Here is a 16,151-nt window from a genome sequence, read left to right as displayed (position 1 = left end):
TTTGTCACGGTGCCTGACAACTCAAGTACATCTCTAAAAACTCCTCTGTCTAGACTGGGGGAAATTTGCAGAAAAGCATCACTTGCGAGCATCCCTGCATACGCCGATCCTCGGCCAAACATCTGCTCTCAAACCATTGCCGATGCCCGCAGCTCTGCTGCTTCGAACCGCATCGCGTTCTCCTTTCATCATGTACCACTTTCATAGGGAAGATCTATTCGATGCATTAACCCCTTCCTGCCCCCAGACCAGCCTCACACGCGCCCGGGGAGTCCCATTCCCGCCCTCCCGCACCGCGCACCCTCCCTCCCGGCCGAGCCCTTGGCGACGAGGCTCCCGTAAGCACCGACGTGTCCGCGCCCCCCGGCTCCCCCCGCATCCCCCGCCCCGGCCGGCCGGTCCCCCCCGCCCGCGCGGCTCCACAGCCGCACTGGTGCCGCTCCGGGCGGCGGAGAGCGCGGCTCCGGCACCAACTTTGGGAGCGGAGCGGAGCGGAGCATCCCGGTGCGGGGCGCGGCGCGGCCATGCTGGGGCCGGCGGCGCGGCTGGCGCTGGGCGCGGGGGAGCTGCCGGGGCGGCTGCTGGCGCTGCTCTGGCCGGCGCTGGTCCTGGCGGCCGCCGCGGCCGCGCTGATGGTCCTGGTCCTGCGGGGACTGCGGGGCCGCCGGGCCGCGCCGGGACCCCCCCGCCGCCGCGCCGCCGGGGAGGCGCAGGAGCAAGAGGAGGAGGAAGAGGAGGAGGAGGAGGAGGAGGGGGAGGATGCCCTCGCGGGGGCCGGCGGCCGGGCGGCCGGGGCGCTGCCGTCGCGGCAGCCGGAGGAACAAAGGCGCACGGCGCAGGTAAGGTTAGTGGGGGGGGGGGGGGGGGGTCGCGCCTGGCCCGCTCTCCCGGGACGGGACGATCATCCTTCCCTCTTTCCTCCCCAGCACCTTTTCACCGTGCAGAGAACAGCCCTGCAGACAGCCCGGTCTGCACCCTCTGCTCCCGGCCCCACAGGGCTGCAGCCCTCCCATCTCATCCCATCTCATCCAATCCCGCCTACATCGGCACCCTCCCGAACTCTCTGTGTGATATAGCGGTGAGGGGCTGAGCTTTCCCCGCTGAGACCCGTGGTGCCATCCAGATGACAGGTTGCCCGAGCACCTGGCTGGGGATTTCTGGCGCTGGCCTTTCATTCGCCGCTTTGTCTAAGAGCATAACAACAGATGGGATTCATCCTTTTTGAAGGGAATTAAAAAAGCTCCAGTTAATGTCCATCGTATAAAGGAGTATGCAAGAATAGTATTGGCACTGTGGTGTTAATACAATGGGCTAATAATATACTCCAAATCAAAGCCTTGTTGTTATTGCACTGATACGTGGTAGTGGCTCTGAGCTGATGACCATGCCACCCTGTTGAATACAGGCTGTGAGCTTGATTTGATGCACAGTGCTGAAGTTTCCGTATGACATTGTCATGACTGTGTCACTCTGACATGCTGTAAGCTGTCTGTGGCAGAAAATCTTGCTGTAAATTACAGAAAACAATTTCATTGAGGCACTGTAATATGTAAAGTGCAGCTCTCAGGGGAACATACCAAACATACATATGTATTTAAAAATAATACATCAAGCTTTTCTGAACATTTTAATCTGTTACTATTACCTTCTAGGTCTCATTTCTGATAAAGACAAACAAAATGAATTTGCAGGGATTTTTTTTTTTTAACTGTGCTATAAAATAAGTGGTTTTGTTCCTCACGAACAGAAATATGTCAGGCTTTCCATCATAGCACTAGTTTTCAGGGTTTTATTATTTTGTTCTGGGAGTTGTAACTTTTAGTTGAATATATTTTAATAGACTATTTCATTTTAGAGCATTTTTTTCTTTCATCACTGAGGGCAGAATATTGGCCTGACAACACAGGTATCCCTGAATTAGTAAAGAACAATTAAATCAAAAAGCAATCCAGACAGAACTGCCCATGTCAAGGTGTGAAGAGGGACTTCAGCAACAATTTTATTAAAGCTTTATAATTATCAATACTAGATAACTTGATTTGGCTGCAGAACAAATGAAAATTTTCCAGAGCCACCAATTATTGCAGGCAGTGCAGGGCAGAAGGGGGGACACCCACCCATCTGGTCTCATTTCTGAGAAAGACAAACAAAATGAATTTTCGGGAATTTTTTTTAAGTGTGCTATAAAATAAGCGTGTTTGTCTCTCATGAACAGAAAGGTGTCAGAGACAGGCCAGGTGCTGTGGTGATGACAGGGTTATTAGTTCAAGCTGAAGACATTGATTTAGATAGATATCTTCTAATCAGAGGTGCTGCATCTCACAGGCCTGAGTAACAGAAATGAAAGAAGAGGAGGTATAAACTGAAGGGATGAATTTGTTTACAGTCATCTGCAGTTTCTGCCATTAATCTCATCTTTTCCTGCACTGAGCGATTCTTACTCTTGAGGGGCCAGATTCTAACAGTTGCATTTGCAGAGAGTAGCATCATCCTCTGTATGCGACTCACTGACTATTATGCAGAGTACAGAAAACATGGTCCTGAGGAGGTGAAGGATGAGAAGAGGATGATCAAGAAAAATAACTTCAAAGATCCTAGAGAGAGATAACCCAGGGAAAACATCATACATGCTGAAATGAAAAACAGAGGCTTGTCCTCCCACGACAGTACCCTGCCCTTTCTCTTCTCTATTTGTCTCTTTTGTTTTCTTTTCCCCACCCCCCCTTCTCCACTGCTTCTTGTCATTTCCCATCATGTTATCTCTGTCGTTGGAACATCATATCCTTGAGGCAAAAACTTTATCTCCTTACATAAGTGTAAAACGCTGCATGCTGCTTTGGCACTTAGCTGATGCAAGGATGCCAGAACAGCAAAACACCTTTGATATGCTGAAATTTGCATATGAAAATCTCCACCAAGGCAGTATCAGAGGTATTATTGATAAGAAAGTCTCCCATCCATAGACATGGCCAATACCATAAGCTGGGGTATGCATGTCTTACAGGACGGGAGCCCCTCTCTGCTGCCTGCTGAGGTATGAAGCCAAGAGACAATTGCCTCCAGTGCTCAGGTGTGTTGATACATCCCAGCAGCCAAACATCTGCATATCCTGGAGTGGTGAATAAGCCAAGATCTTAATTAAAAGCAGCTAGGTGGTTAATTATTTTTTCAATTTGGGATGCAAGTTTGCCAATGATTCTCTGTCACTTCCCCATGGGTGGGCTGTGAGACTGCCTTCCCACAGAATCTGCTCTTACACAGCTGCAGTTGTCTGATGTAGGACTGATCTTCCCTCTGTGTGCCCCTACTCCCCATTAGGCAGCCAGCACCTTCCCAGGAGCTGAAGGTGCCTTCAGCTTTCTTCAGGGTTCCTCTCCTGTACAGCTCCGAGCCACAGCCCAGTCTGCCCAGCCACCTCCATCTAAACCCCTCCCAAGGGTCCAAGTCACTAAAATACAACAGTTCATGACTGTGTTGGTGTCTCCCAGTGCCAGTGCTGCTGGCAGGCAGCGTTCATGCCTTTCATCTCATTACCTGCTAACTTCAAGTACGGCAGAGTAAGAGCCTGGAGGGATGACTAGTCCCAGAGCAGGCTGTGCACTGTTAGACCCAGACTAAGTGGCTTCCACAGCCCATGTGAGATAAGTCTATTGAACAAACTCTCACAGGATCATAGAATGGTCTGTTTTGGACCAAACCCCTGCCATGGGCAGGGACACCTTCCTCTAGACCAGGTTGCTCAGAGCCCCATCCAACCCAGCCTTGAACACTTCTAGCGATGGAGAAGCCACAGCTTCTCTGGGCAACTTGTGCCAGTGCCTCACCACGCTTACAGTAAATAATTTTTTCCTAATATCTAATCTAAACCCTCCTTCAATTTGAACCCATTCCCCCTTGTCCTTTCACTACATGCTCTTGCCCCATCTTTCCTGTAAGTTCCCTTCAGGTACTGGGAGGCCTTAGTTAGGTCACTGTTGTGGTTAAGGAATCATACTCCCCAATTCAGTGTCCCCACCAAGACTCACCAAACCACCTGTTGGTCTCTCGTGCTCCCCTGCTTTCCCCCTCCCCCTCTCTTTCCCTGCAGTGGCAGGATGGAGAGGAGAATTGGAGCCGGCAAAAGGCAAAGATCACAGGTTGAGATAAGAACAATTTACTGGAAACAGCAATGAGATAAGAAAACTAACAGTAACAGCAAGGATACTAATGACAGGGTACAAGAAAAGAAAAAGAAAAAACCCTGACAATAGACAATACTGGATGGCTCCCTCTGCCACCCTTACTTGACCAGAAGGAACCCATTCTCCCTAGAAGAGAGTCCCTTTCCCCTGTCCCAGCAATGACGGTGAGGTGGTGTAAAATAATCTTCTTGTCCTGGCCATGCCACCTCCTGGTACTGCAAAAAATTAGCCCTGTCCCGGCTGGAAGCAGGAGAGTCACCCTGAAGCCTTCTTTCCAGGCTGAACAATCCTAATTCCCTCAGCCTTTCCTCATAGCAGAAGTGCTCCATCCCTCATCAGCTTGGTGGCCTCCTCTGGGCTTGCTCCAGCAGATCAATGTCCTTCCTGTGCTGGGGACCCCAGGGCTGGATGCAGTACTTGAGGTGGGGTCTCACCAGAGCGGAGTAGAGGGGCAGCATCCTATCCCTCAATCTGCTGCCCACACTACTTTGGATGCAGCCAGGACACAGTTGGCTTTCTGGGCTGCCAAGCACATGTTGCCAGCTCATGTCCAGTCTCTCATCCACCACTTTGTTCAAATGGATGCATGGTCTTCACATGATCATACAAGAACATTTTGAATGTGATCTCATTATGCATCACGCATAACAAGTTACATTCTGGCTGTTGACACACACACATACACACAAAACCTTCTAGAAATTATGCTGGAGGACGTCTAGTCTTTTTCAGGATAGCCTTTTCCCTCATTTCTTTCAGGAAATTTCTAGCAAGACTTGCTGGAAGCCAACTGATCTGGATGGGATTGCTGTTGAGTGTTGGGGTTTGTGTTTATTCAAAGTTTTTGGGTTGTTCTCCAAATTGGTCAGTTCTAAATAAGAACTTTTTTTTACAAATGTAGTGACTTCTAAAAAATGTAGACAACTTCTAAAAATATTTATTATCTGATACATTAAAAAAAAAAAGCTTTCTGCTTTTCAGAAGTGTCTTTATGAAGTAGAGGTGCTTGTTGCAGAGCTTGCTTAACTGTACCAGAACTAAAGGTCCATCCCCTCAGCTCCAGAGGTTTTGCAGACAGATCTTTTCTTTTACCTCTTCAGGTTACACAGTATTCTTCATGCCAAAGCAACACAGTTGCACAATTATTTTTATACAGCTGTCTTGGATGAGAATTAATTTTGAAAGTATCCTGAAAAGTGTTGGAGTTTGGTAACTGCCTCCTTAAAATGGAGCCTTTATCCCTTGTTGGGATGGTGCTCTAATTAATCAGAATAGCAGATCCCAAGAAATTGATTTCTTCATTCCTCTTCTCAACAGTGGTTTTAATCCACTCACAGAGGTTTCTTTCTTTCCCCAGATGATAAGAGCAGCTGAACAGAGGCAGGTACCCGTCAGCTCCATGTGTTTATGGCTGCTGTGTATGGCTTCTTGTGTGTCCTGGGAAGGCTGGCCAGCAGGAGGATACGTAATGTAGGCAGCATCATCCTAGGGCTGCTTCCCTAAGTTTTCTCTTGAAATTACTTATGGATATGAATGGCTACAGCTGCAGTTCTGGTCCTCACTTCTTGTCATCAACCTGTGTTTGTGCTCAAGGGGTTCCTATGGGCAACTTCATCCCTGGGAATATGTGCAGAGGAACAGGTTTTCTGCGCTGATCCTTTTCCATGTGGTTCTTGGAGCATCCATTTGATGGGACCCCTACCCCTTTCTTTTCTAAGTGAGAGGCCTTAAGCAAAGGGGGAAATTTCAGGTGTTCCCGGTGTGTATTTCTCATATAATTCTGTCTATTCATTGTGTATGTTTCCCATGTAATTTTACCTTCCAACAGACTCTTCTTTCCTACTCAGAACACATTTGTCTGACGTGATTTTTTCAGGGAAAACATTCCATTAACATATACAAATAATAGCTAGTAGTAATAAGCTTATTATTAATATTATTACTAATAGTAATTACAGTATTTATCACAAACCAAGATCCTGCTCTCTTTTCCCTCCCCTTTGCAGGTATATCTGTGCAGTGTTGTGAAAAGCCATGCCACAAAGAAGCTCCTTTATGTTCTTCTGCCATTCATGAAGAGCCCTCAGTTTCCTTTGCTAATGAACCAAATATGGGGAATTTTTGGCTTCTCATTGTCACCTTAGCAGAAATTGGCATTGTGTTACCCTTTCTCTAGTTGTTAGGATTGAATGAGTAATTTTCTTTGAAGCTGATACTTTCCTGTCTCTCTGGTGGCCTTTGCCTCTGCCTAAACCCCATCCTTTCTCCTCCGACAAATGCAGTCTCGTCCTTTCCCATTCACCTGGTTCCCACTGATACAGGGAATAAGACTCCCAGAGTGCAGTCCATCATCAGCACAAGACCATGTGGCAAAGCCAGACTGGCCAGGATGTCTGCTTCCATTTATGAAAATCTGGATCAGAATTAATGAGAGCCAGTGCTGCTTCATTTCCCAACACATTTGTCATGCGGGTTGCTCATTGTCTGCGGATGGAGCAATACAGCTGCTGTCTGGCCACAGCAGCACTTGGGTTTGCTCACCCTGTGGCTGAGCCCCCACTCTGTGCACAGGAGACCAGAACCCATCTGCAGAGAGCAAACGGGAGTGCAAGCGGTGGTGCAAATATCCAACGCATAGCGTGGAGAGTAGGGAGTAAAGACCAGATCTTCCAGAGGGTGCTGAGGGTGATAAAGTTCTTGTTGAACATCTACTGAGAAATCTGAGAGTGTAGTGATACCTTGTTCAGTATAACACAGCGTATTTAAGGAAGGTTATGTAGTGCCCTGGTTAGAAATTCCTTTCCTTTTGTTCTTTTCTCCTCCCCCTTCCCTTATTTTTTTAATTTGGTGCATTTTGGTGTTACTTTTGTCATACCAGTATTGCCTTTTAGCCTAAATCCACCACATTTATTTTGTGTTGTAATATAAAGTGAAAAAAATAAAATGGTTTTTGCACTGGAAATGAACACTAAGAAACAATTTAATTGAAGTATTTCTTAAATCTGGAAATGGTTTTGTGTTCACAGACCCCCTGCCAGAATGGGGTAGTCTTGCTTCCTTTCATTTCCAGTGTCCAACTCACTTAATTTGAGTTTTCTGAAAGTGGTAGCTGAAAACAATTTTCTGAATTTTATTCATGTTCTTAAATGAATTCCCTGATTTCCAGTGTGTGAAGCATATAATAGCTCCCCTTGGGTTTCATAGGCTGAGTTTATTTTGTCCTAGTATCCCTCTACTGGGCAAACCTTTCCATGCCTTCCTAAGGAAGGCAATTTTAAGCACCTTCCCCAAGAGGGACAAAGGGCAGTTAGCGAACGTGAAGCTGATATTCACACAATTTTTAATTAATCCTGTAACCAGTTGGTGGCACTGAGATGTGAAAGCAGGCTGCCTGATCTGATAGACACTTACAAAGGTGTTGGGTTTTACAAAACTGACTAGTCTCACAAAATTATTGAAATGCATAAAGGTAAGTCTCTAGGGGTACAGCTTTATGGCTTCAAATACACGGTTTATATACTAATGATTAAACTCAGTATTTTGTAACATTTGAAGACCTGTCACTTTGCCTCCTTTCTTTGAGGCTTTATGTAGAACTATATTAACAGCATAAAATAAATTAAACACTAGCTCAAAAAAATCAATCAGAAATTGCTAGTTTCAGAGCAATCATCAGAAATATAAACTTAGGTTACATAAAAAGGGAAAAAAGGCAGGGGGTGTGGGGGAAATCCTGTTCCACTGGGTCACGAAGCAAATGGCCATGAACTAAAAATAATCTTCCTATTGTTCCATAGAATGTGAGTAGAAATTAATATGCTAAGTCTTATTCCACTAAAAGTCCCCATTCTGCTTCTCTGCATATATTTAATGTATTTGGAATTGCATTGATGACTTTATAAAGTCACTTTATGTGGTGGGTTTAGATGTGTTTTCCCTGTACAAAACTACGTTTTTCATTGAGAAAAAATTTACCCTGACAATATTCATATCTCTTTAATGATTCCATTAGGTTAAATGCAATAAAATAATGAAAATTCCTTTTCCCTTTTCAGAATGGCCAAACGGCATGATAAAGAGGCATGACTAATCCCTTACCCTGAGGGCTTTGAAAGGGAAGAATAGGGTAGGGTGGGGTTCCTCAGCCACACAGCCAGCTTACTGCCTGAAAAGGGGTTGGATAAAGGCAGGATTTGATACAAAAGGTCAGGCTAACATAATACCTTTCCACTGAAAGGAAGTAGAACTCAGTAAAAATTCTTGGTGATGAAAGGAAGGGAATCACTGCTATTATATATATTATATATGCTGCTATACTGAAGGACGGTGAAGAAGCAACAAATATTTCAGGTTTGAAAGAAGAGCATCACTGCAGTGGGCTGTTTGGTGAGAGCATCAGTCAGTGGTCAAGTGTGATATTGTTTTGCACTAAGGTGATCATTAGGAAGGATGCAACAAGGTTCAGGAGTCCCAGGTGGGTACTTAGGGCTGAGCAGCCAGTCAGTCACCATGAAGACCCCTGGAATATAGTAAATGACTGTCAACAGTATATTTTTAACCTCTTAGTCAGTAACGGAGAGAGAGGGGGATGTTTGTCTAGCAGATGAAATAACATTTAAGTAGTAAATGTTGTGCTTGTCTGGTAAAAGCATACAGGTTTTACCTGTATAAAAACAGTCAGGTTGGCAAAGAGCTAAAACAAAGTGCTGCAATTTTTCCAGCTTCTTGCTTGCTGTCATTTATACGGAGAGAAGATCTAGGAACGTGATCCTGCCCCAGCTGAGACAAGTCTGTCAGAGTCAATATAGTTTCCATCTTCCTTAATCCTCTGTTGCATTCAACATTTTCCCTCTGGAGTTCTCATTGCCTACGTCAGGGCTCTGTACAGCCTTGGGCTGTGCTCCGTTAGGGCAGCCTAGGGCAGGAAGGCAGTTGCATGTCCTTAATCTTGACATCTCCTTGTCTTTGCCTGTAGTCTCTTATACTTGCAGAAGCATCTTGATGTAAAGAGAGGCTAACAGGAGGTGGGATGTCTCTTATCCTCTGTGTGTGTCTGAAAGAAGGCAAGAGAGCATCCTCCTTGCCTCCTAAGTTGCCACTGCTGTTTCTGTGCCCACGGTGGCAGTCTTGCTCAAAGTGCCTTTGTTTGGGAGGTCCATTTACAAAGCCTTTAGATTGCATTATGAGAACTGGGAAATCATCAGGGTTTTATGAGACTAGAAAGGAATATTGCACTTACATGTTGTGTGGCTTCCTCCAGTAATCCCTTCTTGTATTCATCACATAAAATTCAGCTTTCCTGAAGTCCTCTGTCATATAGTGGAAAGTCACCTCCCCCCATATTCCATTTTGCATAGGAATTGTTCTTCACTAAGACATGATCTTATTTGTATTTTCACACATTAAAGTGGACAGAAGCATATGCTGAGAAACAAGGAATAGTGTAAGCTCAGGTTTTTCCATTTCCACATGGTTCAGATTTTCAGCAAATACTCCTGGTTTTGTATTTTATGTCCCACATCATATGTGAGAGGCTACTTCCCTTCCTGCTGCAGGTAGAGTGGGATTTTTTCCTTGAACAGAGCAGGAGATGGAAAATGGTTTCTTTTGTGGTGGGGTTTATGGAGTGCCTCTAGTAAATGAACCTGAGAGTCTTAGAAGAGAGATGACTGCCCGTGGGAAAATCCAAAATGGCCTTGCTAGCTATTACAAAATGTAATGGATTTTAACACAGAAGTAATTATTTTGCTAGTGAATGTTCAGAACAATATAATTGTAACAATAATATTGTTTGCAATTGACAGCTAAGGGAGATGGAAGAGATGTGGACCACTTTGGCTTAAGTTTATAATATGAAGCTGGTGGAATTAATTACTGATATAACAGGCAGGGGTTTTGTCCCCTGTTACTGTGATATTTTACTGGAAGACCTAGAATCAGTATTGTCTGTGTGCAAACTCCACAATTCTGGAGCTTTCCCTCCTAATAATTGTGGTACATCAGATGAACACCAGCCTGCTGGGTCCTTGTCCACCACAGGCTTGTAACTGGTCTGGAATTCCAAGCAAGCACCTCCAGGGACAAAGCACTTGCCAGCATGCAGGTGCCTCTCATGCTGTCTTTAACTTGTACTTCAAGCTAGACCTTTCTGAGACTTGTGAAAAATAGCTCTGAAATCCCCAAAATACCAAAGAGATGAGCTCTAACAGTCTGAAGGACTACTGCCCCACTGAGCTTGACAGGGACAGGCATGGGCAGTCACCCAGGGGATTTTATTTGCTGGTAACTAATCACTGCCACACTGTCTCATGGACAGAGATGACTTATGAGAAGGGTGAGCAGCCACAAGTGGAAGGAGGTTCTGCCTTGTCTTGGATGCTGCTGGCTCTGCATAGTGTACAGTGGCCCTTTTTGGCACAGCCCTTGCTGTGTCAGCTGCAGATTTACACTCTCCCATCTCTGTATCTGGAGGCTGGCCATTGCCAGGGAATTCTGAGACAGCTGAGACATTAATCAAACCATAATTTAAAAAGTCCTTAAACTTTCATTGTTTACTTTACAGGGTCTAGGTAGGATGAAAGCCATTCTTTTAGCTGGCCAGATAGATTTGATAAGGTCCACCCCAACCAGTAAACAAGAATTGAAATAAGACTTCTCCTGTCTATGCTGTTGTTTTAAGACAGGCTTACCCTATTTGAAAAACAACTTTGATCCTAGACAAATCTTAGGATAAACCACAAATATGTCTGCTTTGGAATAAATCTATGTGGAGTTTCTGGATTTACATTCATAAAGGCTTAGCTAACACTCTTAATTAATTTGGAATAAATTACTCCAATTAGAACAAGGCCAGAAATTCTAGCCCAGATTTGTACAGCAGGTTATTTAGCTGTGTCTTTCAGAGTATTATAAGTTTTATAGGAAGGTTTTGAAGTAATTGTATTTACATGTATATTTACACATACAAACACATGCATGTATATATTCCATAATACATTTTTTTACTGTCCATCTTCTAGGTCCCAGTAAATGGCCAAGTTATCACATCAGTCAACATCAGAGAGAAAAAGCTCCTCAAGGTACCAGCAAGAGTTTTAGAGTTTATATGTTGTCTTTGAAGAGACAGTTGTTTTAAGAATGTTCCCTTTTTTAAGGTAATTTTTTCTTCCTGGTTTTGGTGCACTTAAGGGATGACTTAGGAATATAAGACCATGTAATTTTCTGGCACAGTCACACTGTAGTGATTGTAACTGTCACCATAAATGGGATGGTCTCATCATCCAAGCCCAAGTGTGTGCTGGGATCTCCTGTATTCCATTTCCAGCTCTGACAGGATACGTGTCCTTGGATCTGTTTAAGGGTTTTATCTTGGGCATTGAGCAGTCGTATTGGTGTGGGGGAAAGGGTCAGTGCCAAGACACTTCCAAGTTCCAACTTCCAAGTTGCCCAGAGAAGTTGTGGATGTGTTCAAGGCCAGGCTGGATGGGGTTTTGAGCAATTTGGTCTAGTGAAAGGTGTCCCTGCCATGGTAGGGCAGTGGAAACTGGATTATCTTTAAGGTCCCTCCTAAGCCTTTCAGTGATTCTATGATTCTAAATGAGGAGCAGCCCCTGAGCCTGGCCAGGGAACTGTTTCTGGCAGGGGTTTCCCATCTTGGAAAAGTCAAGAACCACTGTGTTTAAACTACAACATTCAAAACTGAAGGCTTAAGGTTAGCTCTACTGTTTCAACTGAAAATGGGCTCAGCTACTCCCATGCCCTTTCAGACTAGTGTAAACTACAGATACCTTCATTAAAAATGGGCTGTTCCATGGTTTTGGTGTTCTTGATTTTTTTTTTTTTAAAGCATTGGTAGGGTCCTAATTCTTGATTTCAGCATTCCTGCTTTTGAAGGGGGTAAATACTTTCAGACTTTTCTCTTTTATAGGCAGAAAATTAGGACTTAGAAATGAAGAATGCAAATCTTCTACAGAGCAGGTACCTGAATAAAAATGTGAGCTTTCTAATCTAGCAGATAAATTAAGATTTGTAGGCCCAAAGTGACAGCATTTAGTGGTTTGGAGTTTGCAATAAAATCTTCTCAGGAAGACTTTTGCCCCCACTTAAGGATTCCAGCAACCTCTTGTTCTCTCTGAGTACCATGGGTGGTCTCCCTTTCAAAACTACTGCCCTGACTCTCTTTTTCTTCATGATGAAATGTAACAAATACCTGTTTTATCTTTCTGCTGTGTATCTCCTGTATACTGTAGCCCAAGAAGAAGAGGAAAATCCAGTGCTCAGACAAGGAGGTGCCAAAAGATCTGCTTTCTGTGGAAAAAGACAAACTGCAAGAAGAGGAAGGTAAAAAAAGATTTGGTTATTCTGTTACCTAATATATATTACCAAACAGTAACACAGGATGAAATATGTCAACAGGGAGGTCTTCTCAACTGTTCCAGTGTTCTGCACTGTTGGAGAAAGTTGCCAGTTTGAGAGTTGTTTCTATCACCTGCTTCTTACTACGGGGACAGGGGCCATGTGCTTTCCTGCCACGCTGCTCAGATCCTGAGCATCTTCACAAGGGTGGCAAATCTGCAGGTGAAGAAGCATCTCTGAAGTGATCAGAGGCCCATGGGGCAGCAAGGTCCTGTCTTCATGCTCTTCCTCTACTCCTGTGGCCCCTGCTATGCTGATCCGCAGCTGGAGCTGTGGCCTTCCCAGGCAGTGTATTGTTGTGCCGTGACTGAGGCTGGTAAAGGCACTGGGGTAATATACAGCCAACTTCCAGCATGCCAGTGAGCAGAGCCAAGATCTTTGTTTGCAAGCAGATCTGCAGAGAAATCTGGCAGAGGCCAGCAAGGCTCAGGCAGCTAGAATTTCATTGGAAAATACATTGCATCCCATGAGCCCCTCTGTGCCTTCCCCCACCAAGGGTAATATTGAAAACAACAAATTCTAAGCTTTTCTGGGCTTAAAAGATTATAATGTGATTAGTGTGGTGGTGAGAGCAAAAGAAGCCCTTGCTTGCTGTTGGTCCGGAGTCCTTCCTGGGGCCTGGTGTCAGAGGGCCTGCAAGGCTGCTGGGGGAAAAGGGGACACAGTAGAGGCTTTCTTCAAATGGATCTGTAGTTTTTCTGAATGGATGAGCCAGCTGAACTGTTTCATGTGTTATTTGTGGATACTTCAGAAAAAGAAAGTGTTTGTCTTGGTCAAATCTAGGGACTCTGTTTTTTCTTCATTAACCATTTGTGCTGCAGGTCCCTCCTCTGACTTCTTGGGTCATGGAGAGCATGGACAGAGGTAGAATGTGGCCCCACTGGTGTGAACAATTGTATGTGGAAACTAGCTGAGTGGTAGAGGCTGTCCACACATCCGAATAAGTCTTAGAGTATGTTCAGGGCTAGAGAAACCCAGTAAATTGAAACCTTATTTAACAGTTGAGATTTTCATTAATTTCTCCCTGCTGACAAATATACAAGGTGGTTGATGCTCTGCTATGACATCTCCCCTGAGGGAAAGGGGTGTCACATCAGCTGACACACAGGAGAGGAGAATATGTGCAGTTATGTGGGTCAGGACACATGACAGACAGGTTTGTGATGGGGATTTCTTATGTAACACATTTCTGCAGAGGCAGCAAAGGCTGCACACAGGGGAGATGTTGCAGGAGACCTGCAACCACTTTTACAGTCAACATCAGAAACAATCAGATAGCTATTCACCTTGGGCTAAGCAGTAAAGCCAATAAAGGAAGTTCTTTGTTAGCTTGAAAATGAACTTTGCTCTCTGTTGTAGGAGTTTGGCAGACCAAGATCAGCAGCCGTGAAAAGAGACACTTAAGGAAGGAAAGGCTGAAACAAAAAGGTAAATGTACAGGCTCAGTTCACACACCTGATCTGGCCAGGCTTGTCACCCCTCCTCACTTCCCAGCATCTTTCTGTTTGCTCTATTCGTCATTTGACAGCAAAGTCTTTGCACTTACTGAGGCTATTTACTTTAGAAAAGAGCCTTGGGAGCTCTTACTTGGGAGTTTGCCTTTTACTCCAGGTTCTCATTAAAACACATAGCATTACCCACAGGACACTGAAAGCAGGTGTCTGTTAGATCTAAGATCTACTAAAGGATTGGTGTTGTGTGGGTTACTTACTTTTGCCTGGCTTGACAGAAGAAATTTTCTGATAATGGATGTATAAAAACCCATGTAATTTGCTCAGTTCCAAACAGGTCCTTTAGTCCAGGCCTGCCCAGAGTAAAGAACTATGACAGGGGGATATACTCTTATCCTAATGAGGTAAAATGAAACAACACTTTCTGCTCACTCCATGATTTTCCTCTGGGTATTTCAAGGTGTCTGCCATGCACTTATACCTACATACATTTCTACTAATCATGCTATATGTAATAACCACTATATGAAACGGGTCATGGAATTAAGGCATTTGAAAGTGTTTTCATTATCTGTGATAAAATAATCAAAATAACCTGTAAATTTAATATATTACAGTAATATAGCTTATACAGCTAAGATAGGAATTTGGAATTGGGAGTTGCAGCTGGATATATGTGTGTGAGTTTGTGCACTGTCTGCAATAAGACTGTCTTAAAGTGCTCTCAGATGCTCTACTAAAATTGAAGGAAAATGAACAGCAAATTTTAATATGAAAATATACAGACATTTTAGGACTACTTTTTGCTTTTTGATTATTAAATCAAGAGCTTGGATTTTTAACTCTTGGATTATCAACAGTTAAATACCTGGATGAGTCTCTAAGGGATTAAGATGCTGAGGTCTCTGTTTGCTTTCCAGCAAAGTAGATGGTTCCATATTTCTTTCTTCATGTAAACCTGACCTGTTGGCATGGGTGTTACCAGCTGCACATGCAGAAGGTTAACCATGCATGGTTTAACCCTAAGGTCATGCAGGCATTAAGTGCTTTGCTGACCCAGGAAAGGGAGCTCAGTAGATCAAGTTGTAGTTGAAGGACCAGAAGCCCTTGGTGGGATCCTGGAGCCTGGGTCGTCCAGGATGCTGAACCAAATGATCATGTTAGTATGGGCATTTACAGAGCAGTGAGATGTATTCTAGGAAGAAATCCTAACCCTGCTAAGTGCGGGTTGCTGTTCCCTATCAGAAGAGAAGCAGCAGCATCAGCATTAAGGTGAGTGAAGGTGGCGTTGTTGCCAGCAGTGGTCCCCTCTCCACTAGAGACCCAGGGAAATGCTTTGCTGTTCTGAAGGCTGGAGTCATAAAGTGCTTTAGGAGTCCTTTGAAGCAAAATATGTTGGAGATAATTGTCATTATTTAAAATATCCATATGCCTGGCACTGATTTCTCTAGCAGCCTTGAACTAGCAATATCCAAGATGTTTGCTTTCTTGTTCCTTGGAGGTCCAGCTGTTCTCTTTCCTTCCCTTCACTGCTCTGGGTCTCCAGCTGGACTCTAGAGGCCTTGAACCACCCTTGCACTCAGGAAGGGACATCGAAGGCCTCTGTGGTGCCTTTTTTCCCACATGACCTTCATATTTGCTGCCTCAGAGTCCCATCACAGGCACTCTGCTTCACTGTAATCGTATCTGTAAATACTTTCAGTTGGAAATAGCCATTACCTCTGATGGGTTTAGAACAGGCTTTGTTCTATTGTTTCTTCAGTAAAAACTCTTCCTTGTAATTAAAAATAATTATGTAATGCTTATTCCCGAGAAGACCCCAGCAGAGCATCCCTGGGTAGCTCAGCGGTTGAACCAGCCTTTGACTGGGATGAGAAGGGAGCGGTGTGGCCACTCACAGGGGACACCAGTGGTGGTGGAAAAGGTGCTCTCTTTGCCAAGGCCGAGTGCGGGGCCACGCTGAAGGCCTCAGGAGCCACACGGGAAGAATCAGTGCCCTCCCGGTCAGAAGAGGATATTTTCTCCAACGTAGGTGAGTGTGGACATTCAAGCATTGCCAAGGGAAAGCTTCACAAATTGCTGTTTCCATCAGACATTCATCCTG

The 16,151-nt window shown here is 44.6% G+C and overlaps 1 protein-coding gene across 4 annotated transcripts in view; it reads left to right on the top strand.

Annotated features, from left to right (window-relative positions):
• The first annotated feature begins 440 nt into the window (after positions 1-440).
• Positions 441-16,151, top strand: part of LOC135412145 (protein LYRIC-like) — a 29,816-nt gene continuing 14,105 nt past the window's right edge. For 2 of the 4 annotated variants that reach the window (XM_064650606.1, XM_064650604.1), the window contains exons 1-5: positions 442-839; positions 11,201-11,260; positions 12,431-12,521; positions 13,956-14,024; positions 15,864-16,079. In XM_064650606.1, the coding sequence (XP_064506676.1) occupies positions 525-839; positions 11,201-11,260; positions 12,431-12,521; positions 13,956-14,024; positions 15,864-16,079 (751 nt within the window). In that variant the 5' untranslated portion in view covers positions 442-524. Of the gene's footprint in view, positions 840-11,200; positions 11,261-12,430; positions 12,522-13,955; positions 14,025-15,863; positions 16,080-16,151 lie in introns of all 4 variants that reach the window. The other 2 variants (XM_064650605.1, XM_064650603.1) reach the window with 2 other exon arrangements.

The sequence above is a fragment of the Pseudopipra pipra genome, chromosome 3, assembly GCF_036250125.1.
Source record: "Pseudopipra pipra isolate bDixPip1 chromosome 3, bDixPip1.hap1, whole genome shotgun sequence".
Taxonomy (NCBI): Eukaryota; Metazoa; Chordata; class Aves; order Passeriformes; family Pipridae; genus Pseudopipra; species Pseudopipra pipra.
The sequence above is the reverse complement of the archived record's forward strand: the minus strand, read 5'-3'. Positions and strand labels throughout refer to the sequence as shown.